Source organism: Protomyctophum parallelum (genome assembly GCF_964188405.1).
Source record: "Protomyctophum parallelum genome assembly, chromosome: 14".
NCBI lineage: Eukaryota > Metazoa > Chordata > Actinopteri > Myctophiformes > Myctophidae > Protomyctophum > Protomyctophum parallelum.
In genome coordinates, this window is record NC_139709.1 from 35672748 (window position 1) to 35690648 (window position 17901).

Below are 17901 nucleotides of genomic sequence, written 5' to 3' on the forward strand. Positions count from 1 at the left end.
CTGAGATCACATGCACAATGCATCACGATCAGGGGGGCAGTCAGCCAGATATTTCGTGAAGCCTCATTTGAAATCGGTAGTTCATATAATGGCCTGTTGTGGCGCTGGACTGGACCCAAAAAGCCCCATAGCTCCATAGAGGCCCATGTATTTTGGCCCAACTTCACCTAGACTGTATTACCTTAATAAACATGGTCATGAATACTTTCTTCTTCCAGTCACTAGTTTAAAGTCTCATTTCTAATGTCATAATATTATTTTTGGAAAATTATGGTCCCATTAATTAAAAAAATGACCATAAAGTCGCGTATGTTCTGAGGGGCGTGGCTACCGTTACAGTCTATGATCGGGATTCCCCTCCCACTCAAGAGTCTTCTCCTCCCACTCGAGTCAAAATAAAAACCAACGGAGAAGAAGGGGGGAAGTCCCGCCTCGTTGTCTGGGCAGCCAATGACCAGCTGGTACAAAACGGAGCCAGCCAATGGCCAGCTGGTACCAAAAGATGGCGACTTACATCAGGAATTAGCATATCATTACAGGCTTCATTTTACGTTCATGTTAGACCCGGGGAACGCTTTGTCCATATTTTTTACAGTCTATGATCACGATGCGATGCATTGTGAGCTTGTAGATGGGCAATTTTCTTTGGTGAACAGATTTGGGGCTCTATATTCGTCCATGCTAAACCCCTTATCCTTAAACTACTTTGCCTTTTTTTACTAGTTTGAAAAACATTTTTGAATACCGTAGTTAAAATAGCCAATCTACATCTACACGTCCGTTTTAATAAGAATAAAAGTGTCTGTCTGACCTCTGTGTGTTGTCATGTTTTTTTCCAGACCTGTCAGAGAAGAAGAGTGATCTGCGAGTGTGTGATGAGTCCACGTGTCGTTACGGAGGTGTGTGCAGAGACGACGGAGCCATGCTCAAATGTGTCTGTCAGTTCCAGGTAAGGACGCACTGCATGCTGGGAAATCTGTCCGTTTTTTTATTTAATTTTATTATTATTCTTATTTGAACATTATCTACCAAGGTCAGTCCTGTCAACATCTGGCATGCGTGCGTACGTGCGTGCGTGCGTGTGTGTGCGTCATGATGACCGAGAGAGGAGAATCGCTTGTTCCCCGGGCAACCGGCTCTCCTTCTCCACGCGCGCTCGCACACACACACACACACACACACACACACACACACACACACAGAGTCAGTGATACACTATCGATACCATGGGTCTCTGGTGGGGAAATTAAATTGTTAATTCCGACACACTCTGTTGCCTCAGACGTCTGCCTCGGCTCCTCGTTTCCTTGTCTCCTTTTCACCTTGTATCTGACTTTATAGATCTGAGTTTACCAAAACACACACACACACACACACACACACACACACACACACACACACACACACACACTGACGATATGTGAAACATATTCACACAATATAATTATAGTCAGAATATTTGACACATATTCAGACTTCTTTGCTTGCGGGTAGAGTGCACAAGAAATGTGGCCCTGATGGCTGCATACCACGACTCCATGCATTTTCGTTTCGCATGTGTTTTATATATTTTTATGTTTGCACTACAAAGTGAGCAACATTCACAGCTGCTGTTGATTCAGAAATGCAGGCCATTTGCCCATAATTACAATTACTGATTTCTTTTGAAGACTCACATTATTCACATTATTTTCTATAATTGATAACATGCAGCCACATAAGAGAGACAAACTGAATCATTGCACTCCTATCTTCAATGGACTCGTCCATAGTGTGATATATTTGGCATCTGTATGGACTAAATGGATGCACATACTTACTTATCTGTCAAAATGATTAAACGCTGTAAAGCTGAGAGCTTATTTTCATTGGTAATAAAAAGTAGAGATGTCCCGATACTGTATGGGTGTCAGGTGAAAAGACGCAGCTTGGTCTGCATAGATAGAAGGAAGCATGAGTCAGTCAGTCCGCTGCCTCCCCAGGTTGGCTTAGGAAGTGTAGCGCCCAGGATTACATTAGATCATTGACACTGGGTGAAAAAATGGGTTGCAAAATTGTGGGATAAAAATAAAAAAAAGTAATGATAAAATACCAAAATGTACCACTATTGTTGGCACATGGATTTATGAATGGATAGAGTTTGTCAGCGAAGGTGCAGCCAGTGAAAGAGTAGAGATACACTCTGGTCTCCACATCATAAAAGGAGATCAGGCCCTCCTCATAATCCACAGACACTCCCACTTTCTGGATTGCCTCTCTTAAAGGGATAGTTCAGATTTTTTTTAACTTAAAGGACAACTTTAGTTTTTTTCAACCAAGGTTCATGTTTTAGGTTGTTATTAGAGAAACTTAAAGGTGAGTGTTAATTGTCTCCACCAGGCCGAAGGCATGGGGGGGAGAGTATGTTTTGCACTCCGTCCGTCCGTCCGTCCGTGTGTGTGTCCGTGAGCAGCTAATCTCGGCCACCGTTAGCCCGTGTGACAAACTGACATATTGAGCCTATACACACAGTATAAGCCTTCCCCCAGTACCTTCACATTCAGTAGATCCTGTGATCTTCTGTGGCCAGATGTAATTTCCTGGGGTTTATTAGGACTATAGTAAATAATACAAAGATAAATCACCATAAGATTTTGTAAAAAAATACATATTTAGCCCCATGCTCGAATGCCCCCGCCCCCCGGTCAAAAAGAGCTAAAATCCCTAAAACGAAAGAAAGCAGCAAATGAGAAGAAATGAACACTCATCTTTTACTTTCTCTAATAACAACCTAAAACATGAACCTTGGTTGAAAAAAACTAAAGTTGTCCTTTAAGTTGTATGAAATACTTGCCATTAATATAGTGGTTGCAACTGTATTAATTGATTGCCAGAGTCCTGTGGTGGGAGTTCTGCTCTTAGTGCAACTTTAGTTATTTTTTTACCCCTCTATCACAGAGAACTATGTTTTTTGTGTCCATATCACTACGCCCAAAAAATAGTTCCATGTGATAGAGGGGTCAAAGTTGAATGAAAGTCGCGCTAATATTTTAGAAATAGGTCAACAATAAAAATTATGTTCGTTTTGTGGATTAATTTACTTTTACTGCGTGGCCCCTGTGCCCTCCACAAAATGACCGGAACTACTTAATATTGACCAAAACCAGAGCAGAACCCCCACCACGGGACTCGGGCAATCAATTAATACAGTTGCAACCACTATATTAATGGTAAAGTATTTCATACAACTTAAAGGTGCAGTGAAATGAAAAAGACGTTTTTCACACTTTTAGACCATATCCGTGGTCATCATATGGGCATACCTAACAATGGATGCCAAAATAATGTGAAAATTCTCATTTCTGTATGTTTTTATATCAAAGGTCCAAAAAAACGATTGCATTATTTATTTATTAAAACGAAAACGTGCTGCGTGATGACGTGTAGAGATACACATCGATAAAAGCCAATAACAATGAAGCTCACCCGTTTAATTTCCCATATTTGCGCATCCATCCATCACAGCTGCTATTGATTACATAATACTCCGTTTTTATTTCCATTCCAGATAACATCCAGACAGTGTATTACTCGGTTTCAACTTAATCATCACGCTAGAATATGTATCTGAAAACATTATAGGGTAGAAATAAGCCACATAACAGTAAACTGGTTGTGCTGGCCGACCATTATGATTTATAAACAAACAACACCACGCTGTTGCGCTTAGCATAGCTACCGTCCCTAGCTACCGTCCCATCGCCTGAAGGGATGCGACGCTCTGATTGGTTCAGAAACTTCAGACCGGTGTTTCATGTGGAAACACCATTTTCATGTTGTTCACCATTTCCGTTTCACTGCGCCTTTAAGTTAAAAAAATCTGAACTATCCCTTTAAGGCCTCTACATAGTCCGTTTTGTTCCTCGCATGGGGGAGTCAAACGGACACAAAAAACGCAAGCTTATTTTATACATGTGTATATATGTATATATGTATATATATATATATATATATATATATATATATATATATATATATATAATGTTTTTTTTTCTCCAACATCAGTATCTGCAATTCTGCAGCAGATTTAAATCCGTGCCCTGATTTTAACCAATTTCCAGTTTCCCTTTTTTGAGCATGGTATTGTAGATGAATGTAGATACTTTACACTGTTTTAAATGAGAAAGATTGCATTCAGTAGAGGACAGGTCACACCTCTGTCTGCATTCAGTAGAGGACAGGTCACACCTCTGTCAGCAACTGTCAATGTGTGACATGTATTTATGGATCTGACCTTGATTGTGACCTTGATTTTTGTATTTATTTTTTAAACCTCACTTGAAAGGAGCTAAGGGTACAACAATTCACCGCATTTGACCTAGCGTAAATTCTAGGGTTAACGTTTAACAAATAGCAGATCTGCAAGCTCACAACCCGTCACTATGCGATACGTCAGGGTTCTTCAACAGGGGCTCCATTTCTACAAAGAGGTTTGGCAGGGAGGGGAAAAGATCTGCCCAAGTACAGAGCCAACGGTCAAGTTTACTACAAGTATTGAGGGTTTAAATGGAATGTCTGAAAATACATCCGAAGGGGGGGGGGGGGTCCTTGGTCTGAACAACATTGAAGACCCCCCCCCCCCCTGCGATACGTTGTGAGCTAATGGGCATTGGGCAGCTGCTTCTATTATTTTTAATTGTATTCTACCAAAAGGTCACAGGAGCATCCCCAAACGCCCTCAAGGTCATATGTCATTAGCGCTGGGGACTCGTGGGACAGGATGCAACCAAGCGGCATCTCGCATCCCTGCGTCTAACCGGGGTCAGGGGTCATGGACATGTGGAAGAGGTCGTGGAGGTCACCACACACAGTCATGTGACGGAGAGTTCATTCAGATGTCAGGTTGAATATATTTGCAGCTAATCACAATACTGTGAGCTTGTAGATAGCGTGTGCTATTTATACTATGTTCTTTATCTAAAAATGCCTTTTATTTTTTTATGGAGGGACACACAGTAGGCTGACAGGAAATGAGGAGAGAGATGGGTGGAAGACATGCAGTAAAGGCCGTCGGGATCGGGAGTCGTACCCGCGGCACACTGCCAGACTGGATTACCAGCCATGGTGCCTGGACCACTGAGCCATGGCCCAGGCCTAAAAATGCCTTTTTGATGATCAGCAGTGGTTCCCTATGGAGAAACAAAGAGTCCCCTCAAATTATTGTCTTAGGAATGCAACAAAAACAAACAAAAACTATCCATGAATTCAAGTCTCCATGGGGGGGGGGCGAAACTATCCCTTTAAGTATAAAAAAAAAAATAACACAATGTAGACATACTCAAGTAACATTGTTGTGTTGAGTATTGTAATCCTCCATGCTCCGTGTGGCTGTGTGTTGAACTCATAGAGTTTTAAAAGGATAGAGTGCAGACCGCTATTCATAACTCAATGGAAGTTGCTCAGTGGCGTTTTGGAGCACCCGGAAGACTGTCAGAAGTACCTTTATAACTCAATGGCTCGAGCGAGCGGAAGCTGAGAGCAGTCTCAAATTTGAGGTCAGGGTTGACGCACGTTACGTCCACCTCCATGAACGTGCTGCAGTTCCAGTTTTGGCCAGTAGGTAGTGGCAGCTTCAATGTTGGACAGCCGTTCTGGGGGCTTGGTTGAACTCCATCCCAGTGTGTTGAGTATAGTAATCCTCCATGCTGCTTGTTTCTGTGTGTTGCAGTGTCACATGAACTCCATCCCAGTGTGTTGAGTATAGTAATCCTCCATGCTGCTTGTTGCTGTGTGTTGCAGACAGTGTCACAGGAACTACATCCCAGTGTGTTGAGTATAGTAATCCTCCATGCTGCTTGTTGCTGTGTGTTGCAGTGTCACAGGAACTACATCCCAGTGTGCGGCTCCAACGGAGACACGTACCAGAACGAGTGCTACAGGCGACAGGCGTCCTGCAAGCAGCAGAGGCTCATCTCCAGAGTATCGGACGGCTCCTGCTCCGCTGGTGAGTCCAGCATATCATTGTTTCCCAGACAGTGGTTTGGGCAGCCATCTTTGGTATTGGTTGCAATTAAGTGTCCTTTATTTCCCCCATTTCCTCATGAAAATATATATACAGTATATAGCCTATACCCTATATATTAAAAAAAAAAAAAAAATCCACAAAAAACCTAACAAATCATCTATTATAAACAATTCCAACATACTTCAAAACTATTTCTTAAAAATAAAAGTAATGGAAAGAAGTTGTGAAAATTGGTGATCTACAACGCGCACAAAGCGAAACGTGAGCTTATAGATCTGCTGTTTTCACTAGTTTGGGTCCCAGGCAAAAGTCTAATTTCCCTTTTGGGTCTTGAGCTTAAAAGTTTGGGAACTACCACGGTAATATACATTCGTACCGCTGACACTCATTACTGTTTATAGTCACATGGTTCTCAACCTTTGTAATTTCAAGGACTCCATATGACCACGTGCAGTGTTGGGTTTGTAATTGGTAACCAATTGCCTGTTCACTTGAAGATCGGCTAGTAAAAAGAATAGTAAAAAAAAGGCAAAGAAGTTTAGGGATAGCATGGCGAGAATAGGGGCTGGGCCCCGCTTTGACTCTAACCCAGAATTGATCCGGCAATCCTTACGTTTCTTAAGCGGCACCTTTACCGCCTGAGCCACTGCCGGTTGGCTAACCCTAACCTGCAAGACTTGGCGAGCGATAAAAGTCGTCGGCGATTTGGTGATAAAGCACGGCAGGGGAAATAAAGGCCTCCCGTTTGACAGATTGAGCTCAGCCTCAATGTGCTGTGTCACCTCTACTTCTGATGTCTTCATCGGAGTGGTTCTGTGTGTGTGTACGTGTGTTACTATACTTCTGAGGGCCAAATGTCCCCACAAGTATAGCAGAATTAGAGAAGTAGACATAGTGAGGACATATGGTAAAAATGGTGTTGTGTGCTGATGTTGTGCGCCGAATAAATAACAATTTGCAAGCTCACAAGTTGTAGGTAACAGATCTACAATTGGTGAACTTGTAGATCATCTATTTTCTTTTACACTACAGTGGCATGCAACCAATGTGTGAGGTTAGGCTTTAAAGTTGCCCAAATTTTTTGTAAAGTAAGATATTGCAATGCTGTCTGTCCTAAAATGATGATGTCCTCACACGTACTGTATAGTAATACAACTGCGTGCGTGCGTGCGTGCGTGCGTGCGTGCGTGCACACTGAGGGAGGCTGGATACACAACAGTGTCCTTGGTGTAGGTTTTTATGTGCCGGACTGCCGGTGGAAATTATTCTTCTCTGGAGCATTAAATCATCGGGTTACACAGCTTCCTGTGTCCAGGAAACAAACATTAAATCATCGTGTTACACAGCTTCCTGTGTCCAGGAAATAAACTGTGTTTGTTCCGCCTGTGTTCCGCTCCGCCTAGACGCAACGAAACCGTCAGGAACTCAACCTGTGAGACACATACTGATGCAGAAACCTGATTCATTGTGTGTGTGTGTGTGTGTGTGTGTGTGTGTCTGTCTGTCTCAATATTGTCCTTATTGTATTGCGTGAATCGATACGTATTAAGCAGCAGAACCCTGTTTCAAAATAGTTTGTGGCGGGTGGGGGGGTGGGGGGGGGGGGGGGGGGATTTGGTTTTAGCTTCAAACAGCTGGTGGTTGCTCAGGTTGTCTTGATGAGCGGTCGTGGGGCTGGCTGGGTTGTTACTGATTAATGGTTTTACCCAGGGACCTCCAGACATTGTTTTCGTTCTATGACAGACAGTGCTGTATGGTGTGTAGAGGGTGTAACTTATGATCTGAATAGTCAGTCTTATACATTCTCTATAAGAGAATGTCCCTCTTATAATCTCTTCTGAAAATTAAATAAATCAAATCAGCAACCGGTAGCCACTTTCTTGGTAATAGTAAGAAAGTGGAGGTTTTTAAGGACTTGAAGGGCAATTAAGCGAGGACTCTTAATAGTGTAGAGCCAGATGAGGTGTAAGGTGTCCTGGTAGACAGGGCTCTAACTCAGAATGCCTCTCATCCACCTCTCCTAATGAATATTGATCTGAGTCTGATGAACTGGCTCTGTCACACAAATCAATCCCACCAATGAGAGATGAAAGCGAGAGAGAAGCAAAGTTCTGGTTGCAAACGGGGACACCTTGCCTCGATAGAGAGCCTTTTTTTTGTTCAGTGATCATTCAAAACAAAAAAGGATTTTTTTCTTCTGAAGGTGGTGTGATATTTCTCTTGGTCTATATGATACTAATCATTGAGTGTGTTAAATAACAGCGGTCCCCCTGTGACCCTGACTCTACAGCGCTCTAGTAAACGGAAAATACATTTTCAGCTGGGTTGAACAGTATCTTCCAACAGACGCCATGAGCAGATGATGTTGGGAGGAGATGACAAATGCATTCAATACGTCTGACACTGGTCCTATGAGAGACGTTTCTCATTAGAGAATGATGTTCACAACCTTGCAGTACAGGCGCCATCCATGCCTAAAATATTCTCTGGCCCGTGTTGGCATGAGAATGGTAGTGTGCTGTTGTGCTGCTTTGTCACCACCTCCAGTGGTGGACGGTGACAAAGTGCATTTACTTGAGTTCTGTAGTTAAGACCATATGTGTGCCTTGTGCTTCACTTGAGCGTTTGTATTTTTGGATGCTTATGTCTTTCACGCCACTGCATTTACATTACAAAGACAAATATTGCATGAATATTTTGACTCCACTATACCGTCATCGTGGTACTGATATCGGATTTGGCATAGTAGTACTGATTTCATAATGTAACAAATCAGATCATCATAGCTCTGGTCAACCTACTTAGGTGTAGCAGGGGGTTTAGACAGCACTCTACAACAGTGGTTCCTTAACTTTTTAGCCTGTGACCCAAAACGTGTTGCTTCGCGCTGCCTTGTGAGCTTGTAGATCGGCTATTTTCTTTACTTTTTGAACATTTGCTTTCTAATTTATGGAATTTCTTAGATTTTTATTTGATTTATTCATGAAATTACTTCGAACAATCATGATACATTTTTGGGATTTTTTTTTTAATGTTTTGAAATAAATTATATTTAAAAACAAAATGTAGGAAACAAAAATAAAAGGACCCATACAAATGTGTCCGTGCCCCCAAATGGGTCCCAAACCACTGTTTGGTAATCATGGTTCAAGCCGAAGGTTACTGGGACGGTTAAAATTGGTTAATTATTACCGAAAGAACAGTCTGTTTCATTATGTCACTCTGCCACCATCGTCAGGAGAAAGATTATATTTGGTGACAAAAGGAGAACTACTGCAACAACATTGTTGCAGTAGTTTGACACGGAGACCAACTTCTGGCTGGACGTGAGGGTCACAGCTTCTTCCATAAGGACGTGAGGGTCACAGCTTCTTCCAAAAGGACGTGAGGGTCACAGCTTCTTCCATAAGGACGTGAGGGTCACAGCTTCTTCCAAAAGGACGTGAGGGTCACAGCTTCTTCCATAAGGACGTGAGGGTCACAGCTTCTTCCATAAGGACGTGAGGGTCACAGCTTCTTCCATAAGGACGTGAGGGTCACAGCTTCTTCCATAAGGACGTGAGGGTCACAGCTTCTTCCATAAGGACGTGAGGGTCACAGCTTCTTCCATAAGGACGTGAGGGTCACAGCTTCTTCCAAAAGGACGTGAGGGTCACAGCTTCTTCCAAAAGGACGTGAGGGTCACAGCTTCTTCCATAAGGACGTGAGGGTCACAGCTTCTTCCAAAAGGACGTGAGGGTCACAGCTTCTTCCATAAGGACGTGAGGGTCACAGCTTCTTCCAAAAGGACGTGAGGGTCACAGCTTCTTCCATAAGGACGTGAGGGTCACAGCTTCTTCCATAAGGACGTGAGAGTCACAGCTTCTTCCATAAGGACGTGAGGGTCACAGCTTCTTCCATAAGGACGTGAGGGTCACAGCTTCTTCCATAAGGACGTGAGGGTCACAGCTTCTTCCATAAGGACGTGAGGGTCACAGCTTCTTCCAAAAGGACGTGAGGGTCACAGCTTCTTCCAAAAGGACGTGAGGGTCATTCAGCCATTGCCTGCAAATGGAGAGCTGTACATATTTAGTGGCTGCAAGTCTAACCAGACCTTCAATTGATCTGTGGAACTTCAATCCACAGACCTTCTCCTGGAAGAAGGTTGAGCCAAAGGGGAAAGGCCCGTGACCAATGTCTAACATGTGCTGCTGCATGGCGAGGAGATCATATCATGCACTTGAGAGGATACTCAGGATAGAAAGGAGGATACAGACCCACCGGTGACCTGTATACTATAGCTTGGTCCTTATTCAAGCTAGCAGTTATTCATTATGGTCTGGAGCAGTCTGGACTCCCACACAACGTCAGGTGGGAACTGGCAGTCATGACTGCCAACAAGTACTGATGACAACAGCAGAGAAGCAGACAAACAGAAGATCTTTGTGTACACTCACGCACACACACACACACACACACCATTATGAAAACTCACTAAGAGAATTTTGACAGGAGGTCAATGATATCCGAACATTTACTTCTAACTCCCAAACTTCCAGGTCGAGACCGAAAAGAGAGATTATACCGGGTGTTTCGAGGAAGCAATCTGATTGGTTGAAACAGCCTTCTAGCCGTGGATTAATCCAGCACCATTCTAAGTGCTAAGCTAGCTAGTTTCTTGGGACATTTGTGGTCATAGTTGACTACATCTGTCATTAAAAAAAAAGCGATTTTCTTAGTTTTAAGGGTAACTGTTGTATAATTGCAATATTACACGAGAGGGTGTGGTTTAACGTGATTATTGCCACTTCAGTGATGCTTGCGGAACTCGAATACGTCTCGTTCCTGACCGCATCACTGTCGTGGCAATAATCACGTTAAACCACACCCTCTCGTGTAATATTGCTTAATTAGACGTTTGCCCGGGACCCAAACTAGTGAAAATAGCAGATCTACAGATCGGCTATTTTCACTACTTCTTATTTATATATTTTCTTTAATTTATGGAATTTCTTAGATTTGTTTATTTGTTTTAAATGTATGCTATACAATTTATTAATTTTTTAGGAAAATAAAATTGTATTTTTACACAAATTGTGACTCATACAAATTGGTCTGTGATCCACAAATGGGAAACAGTGGTCTATAAGTCACTGGTTCTCAACATGGTGCAGGGAACTACCAGGGGTCCAAATGGACTCTTACAGGTCTGTCACTCTGAGAGTGTACAAATGGAACCTAATGGAACCTTATGGCTCCATTTGGTTCCATGTGTACAGTCTCAGGGTTATATTAGCACTGAGGATAAAAACAAAAGGTTTACCGGTTTAGTATACACCTGAACACGCACTGTGGTCTTGCATTGTACAGCAGGTTCTGCAGTGAAGGACAAACTGAATTGAACGCACTCCCCCAATCCATTTCTTAATGCAAATAATGCCACTGCCAAAAACCTCTGAACCGAGCATCCATTTCTTAAAGTGAGAATGGCGTGCCAACATCTCATACGGTTATAAGGTCCATTTGGTAAATGCATCCGAGCCTTTCAAACACACTTAACTAATGGGGTTGAGATGCTGTCAATAGATCCCTTATCAGACCACCACGCCGTATACAGTAGATATCACCAGTAGTGAACAATAGATCCCTTATCAGACCACCACGCCGTATACAGTAGATATCACCAGTAGTGAACAATAGATCCCTTATCAGACCACCACGCCGTATACAGTAGATATCACCAGTAGTGAACAATAGATCCCTCATCAGACCACCACGCCGTATACAGTAGATATCACCAGTAGTGAACAATAGATCCCTCATCAGACCACCACGCCGTATACAGTAGATATCACCAGTAGTGAACAATAGATCCCTCATCAGACCACCACGCCGTATACAGTAGATATCACCAGTAGTGAACAATAGATCCCTCATCAGACCACCACGCCGTATACAGTAGATATCACCAGTAGTGAACAATAGATCCCTCATCAGACCACCACGCCGTATACAGTAGATATCACCAGTAGTGAACAATAGATCCCTCATCAGACCACCACGCCGTATACAGTAGATATCACCAGTAGTGAACAATAGATCCCTCATCAGACCACCACGCCGTATACAGTAGATATCACCAGTAGTGAACAATAGATCCCTTATCAGACCACCACGCCGTATACAGTAGATATCACCAGTAGTGAACAATAGATCCCTTATCAGACCACCACGCCGTATACAGTAGATATCACCAGTAGTGAACAATAGATCCCTTATCAGACCACCACGCCGTATACAGTAGATATCACCAGTAGTGAACAATAGATCCCTTATCAGACCACCACGCCGTATACAGTAGATATCACCAGTAGTGAACAATAGATCCCTTATCAGACCACCACGCCGTATACAGTAGATATCACCAGTAGTGAACAATAGATCCCTCATCAGACCACCACGCCGTATACAGTAGATATCACCAGTAGTGAACAATAGATCCCTTATCAGACCACCACGCCGTATACAGTAGATATCACCAGTAGTGAACAATAGATCCCTTATCAGACCACCACGCCGTATACAGTAGATATCACCAGTAGTGAACAATAGATCCCTCATCAGACCACCACGCCGTATACAGTAGATATCACCAGTAGTGAACAATAGATCCCTCATCAGACCACCACGCTGTATCCAGTAGATATCACCAGTAGTGAACAATAGATCCCTTATCAGACCACCACGCCGTATACAGTAGATATCACCAGTAGTGAACAATAGATCCCTTATCAGACCACCACGCCGTATACAGTAGATATCACCAGTAGTGAACAATAGATCCCTTATCAGACCACCACGCCGTATACAGTAGATATCACCAGTAGTGAACAATAGATCCCTCATCAGACCACCACGCCGTATACAGTAGATATCACCAGTAGTGAACAATAGATCCCTTATCAGACCACCACGCTGTATACAGTAGATATCACCAGTAGTGAACAATAGATCCCTCATCAGACCACCACGCCGTATACAGTAGATATCACCAGTAGTGAACAATAGATCCCTTATCAGACCACCACGCCGTATACAGTAGATATCACCAGTAGTGAACAATAGATCCCTCATCAGACCACCACGCCGTATACAGTAGATATCACCAGTAGTGAACAAATGACTCAACCCCAGTACTTACTATACTTGCAGATACTCCTGGTCTGAAAATGTGTTGTGCCAGGGACCTCCAGAAGAGTACCGTAATTTCCGGACTATAAGCCGCACCTGAATATAAGCCGCACCAGCCAAATTTATGGAAAATCCCATATACAAGCCGCACCGGACTATAAGCCGCACCGGACTATAAGCCGCAGCTACGTTAGCTCAGAGCCTTAGAAGGCTCTGCGTTAGCTGTAAAAATCCATAGATTAGCCGCACCGTTGTATAAGCCGCAGGGTTCAAATCATGGGTAAAAAGCCGCGGCTTATAGTCCGGAAATTACGGTAGATGTGTGTTAAAAAAATTAGAATACAAAGTGACGTGCTATGTGACGTGCTATGTGCAGACTCAATACTTGTATGCAAATAATTGTCTGTAGACCAGTTTGAATAGAGGGGGCACTCTTTGCCACTTAAGCCCTACAGTATACTGTGACTGTCGTATGACGGATTTTCAAAAATAGCCGATCTACAAGCTTGTGACGTGTCGTTATGCATCAAGTTGTGAACGTGTTGATGTTTATTTTACTGAAACCTTTCCCCTATAATGACATGCCCAAAATAGGGAAGTGGTTGACGGTGAGGATGATGATGATGATGATGATGATGATGATGTTTTAGTCGTAGTCGTGACTTTTATTTTTAAACATTTTAACTTTTTTATTTTGTAATATATTTTTTCAATGGAACTCACAAAAAGGGGTTAGATAGATAGATAGATCTTTATTTGTCATTGCTTACATGAAACAACGAAATTCAGTTTAGAGTTTCACCTTCACCACTGGCATCAAATAAATATCCATACTGTACAGTAACCCAAGTGCAATAGTGCTGGTGCAATGTAATAGTGCAAAGTTCAGTGCAAGTCCAAGTCCATTTTCAGTACCCTTTAATACTATAGAGGGGGGGGCTCGGTGATGGGGGGGCGGGGGGCAGGTTGTTCATTCAGCAGCCTGACAGCCTGTGGGTAAAGGCTGTTGGACAGTCTGTTGGTTATTTACTCACGAGTCACGACCCAAATTTGTTCTGCATGCTCTACAGCTCCTGTACCTCAGTGGTTCTCTATCCTGTCAGGCCGTGACCCCCAAAAATAATCATAGTTAACGCACATGGTCGAGGCATTATTACATTTAGTTTGACTCGGTTCCACAGGTAATATTGTGAGAATAGCCAATCTACAAGATCACGATGTGAACTGACCATTTTTATAGTATAGCTTGTAGATTACTTCTACAAGACGCAGAAATGGTCTCATTGTAAGATTTTCTGATTTGATGGTTTTAAAGTCGTCTTAAAGCCTAAGGTCCTTAAAATGTGCAGATATCCTGTATATGAAATATGGATGTGGGCTTGCACACCATATAAGGTTCTTTCAACTGAAGTCTTTTTAACCCAGCACCCACCTGTCGATGTGGGTACTCTACAGATATAATGTATACCCTTATACTGTACGTTGGTTTGCTTACTGTTGAGTGAGAAAACAATGTTTCACATTAAGCTACGTAATCATCTGGGGCATAATCTCTGCAGTACCTTCATAACATAACTGACTCTGTCCTTCTTCCTCACAGATGGTGGCTCTGGCTCAGGAGATGGAGATGGTGAGTGTGATATTTGTGTATTCATTCATTCATTGGTAGACGGGATTCTGAACTGTCCACAGACCTCCTCTGAGACACAGACCAAGTACACAGAAATAGTACCATATTATAATGAGCATTAGTGAGAACCAATTATATGAAGGTAGGGTTGAAAATTGGTGAAGTCGTCCTTTGCAGAAAATAGCAGATCTACAGTGCAGATATTTGATGTAGAGCCAAAACAGACAAGACACTAGTATAGAGCCCTGAGGAACTCCAATCAACCGAGCATAATAGGGTTTAAGTGACTGATAATTTGTGTTTTCCACACTGAAGTATTGCATCCAGAAACATGCAAATCATTGCCGTCGGGAAGAGACCTCTTATCTCCATATTTCAATTTTTGTTATGTATTTTTTTCACCACAAATGAATGTGGGGGAATTAAATTAGTCGTACAAGAGTGTCACACGAAAAGAGATGATCTACAAGTTCACATCGCGACAAATTGTGATGATACTAATATGGGAATGGTTTTGGCCATACAAGGTTTTTGTCTGATAGCGACGAAATCAGCTGGCCGTATAGGCACACATGTGCGATGCTACACCTCTGTACCATCTGCATGAGCATGTTCAGGCATGACTTTAATGCCAGGTCTCTATACCACCGGCTGGCGCCGAGCCAGACTGCCATGGAGATGAATTATTAAGCATCGAAATGGATCGGATGTATTTGTAGCGCACGTACGTGCATGCGTGCGGGGGTGTAGCGTGATGACATTTTTGAATAGGATGAAATTATATTTCCCGGAAACATGAAGACTCACTGACAATGGACTTTATGTAGCCCCCAGACACGCACACACGCACGCACGCACGCACTCACGCACGCACACACACACACACACACACACACACACACACACACACACACACACACACACACACACACAGAGGGCAGTGCTGTGCTCCCAGGCACAGCTGTCTCTCCTGTCTGTTTGGAATTTAAATCACTGGAATAATGCAACAATGCCAAGCGGCACACACGCATGCACGCGCGCGCGCACGCACACACACACAGACACACACAGACACAGAGAAAGAGAGAGAGTTGTTGGAGCTTTGCAGCTCCGTGAGGCGAAACGTTTTGCTGTGGAATTGAAATGAGCGTGCTCTGCCAACTCACCGGCAGTGATGGAAGAAGTTCTAGCAATACCATAATGTAGAAATACTCTATTACAAGCAAAAGCTCATGCGACTGGCTTACACTTATGAGTTCTGTACTTTTTTTGTTGTGGTTTCTTTTTATGTTCCAGTGAAATAAGTTACAACTCACGCTTGATTGCAGATACCTCAGTATGAGACTATATATTGTTTTTATTATTATTATTATTTATTTATTTTCTTCAATCTAGACATAATTTCAAAAGAAATAATTATCTTCGCTGTTGGGTGGAAAACTCATGTTACATCTCAGGGAATGGGAAAGTGTTTGTGCTCCAATGGATCCAATATTTAGTCACAAGCTCTTGTTAAAACTTTCACTGGCACTGTTGTATGACGATGTACAGTAGTAGGGCATTCATTACAGAAAAAAAAAAACGTTTCCCCAAGACACAGGCTGAATGAATAAAAACGTTGAAATATGGACCTGAGTCCCCATTTGAGAAACATCTTCTCAGCACACTTTGCTCTTAACACTAAATGCCTGACATCCTGATATAATGATTAGTAATTTCCCACTCTACAATGCTATGCCTGTAAAGCAAGTGGGAAGCAGATTTGGGGTGCATTTATGATGACATTGATTGGCATAACTTGCTTGAATGCTCTGAGAATTTCTTAATCTCCACTAAACACAGACAAATGCAGTTTAATATTTGTAATAGAACCTATTATACTATACATACTGTAGATTACACAGAAACAGAGATAGAAAATCTCTAATGGAGATGTACTTCATATGCTGTTGACTGTCCATATGCTTGGGGGAGTTCTGGAAATACATAGTTATTCAGAAGTAGTAGGGTGTGATTCAGAAGTAGTAGGGTGTGACCTGATCCTAGAATCTGGATTTTGGGAGACATACAGGGACCTTTGTTTCTGTACTACCAAAAAATTGCTGATGTACAAGCTCACATTGTAGATCTGCAATTTTTGGGCAATTGTTACCTCCAGAAAAGGGAGGATAGGGTTCAAGTGGTTAATGTAAACACTGAAGATCCTCTATGGGTCCCGGGCCACCTGTTGAAGACCTATGTCATAGATGATTGACGTCTCACACACACACACACACACACACACCCTCACACACACACACACACACACACACACACACAGTTGTGCTTTGATTTTAACTATTATATTGTTTTGTTTTTAGTTAGTTTTTTCCCCTCTGCTGTTTATCAATTCATGAAAGAAAATCATCACCTTGGGACGGATGGTATACAGACATACAGTTTAGAATTGCACCTTCCGTGGTTATTGAGGTAGGATATTACATCTATAATGTTACAGCCGCAGAGAAATACTGGATGAATACATTTGCGAGCAAAGTTACTGTATACCGAATATACTGTACATTGATGCAACAGAAAGATGACTAACCAGGTATGGAAATGCCTTTGTGGGAAGTCTCTCTTCCCTGCAATGTGATATGGAAATTATCCTCTCACCAGGGAATTACACCTGTGTACAAGGTAGCGACTTGCCTCGGTAGCCAGGTTTTTATTTCCATTCGCATTCGGCTCAAACGCATTCGTGTTCTCTGCTGTGTTATTGGTTTTCTAGCGGGGAGGGAAGGGGAGGAGGATGGCGAGGGGCGGGCACTCAGATCGGTAAACCAATAGGATCCCGCCTTGTACTTGCTGGCGCCTGTCCCTCTAGACCACAAACCACACAGGCTGGGGCCAGGCTACATGGCGACCTGCACACAACGACAGACCAGGTCTACGCAGGCTGGGGCCAGGCTACATGGCGACCTGCACACAACGACAGACCAGGTCTACGCAGGCTGGGGCCAGGCTACATGGCGACCTGCACACAACGACAGACCAGGTCTACGCAGGCTGGGGCCAGGCTACATGGCGACCTGCACACAACGACAGACCAGGTCTA

At 42.9% G+C, this 17901-nt stretch overlaps 1 protein-coding gene across 2 annotated transcripts in view; it reads left to right on the forward strand.

Annotated features, from left to right (window-relative positions):
- Positions 1-17901, forward strand: part of tmeff1a (transmembrane protein with EGF-like and two follistatin-like domains 1a) — a 97003-nt gene that overhangs the window by 54427 nt on the left and 24675 nt on the right. For both annotated transcript variants that reach the window (XM_083782352.1, XM_083782353.1), the window contains exons 2-4: positions 840-949; positions 5854-5983; positions 14775-14804. In XM_083782352.1, the coding sequence (XP_083638478.1) occupies positions 840-949; positions 5854-5983; positions 14775-14804 (270 nt within the window). The remainder of the gene's footprint in view (positions 1-839; positions 950-5853; positions 5984-14774; positions 14805-17901) is intronic.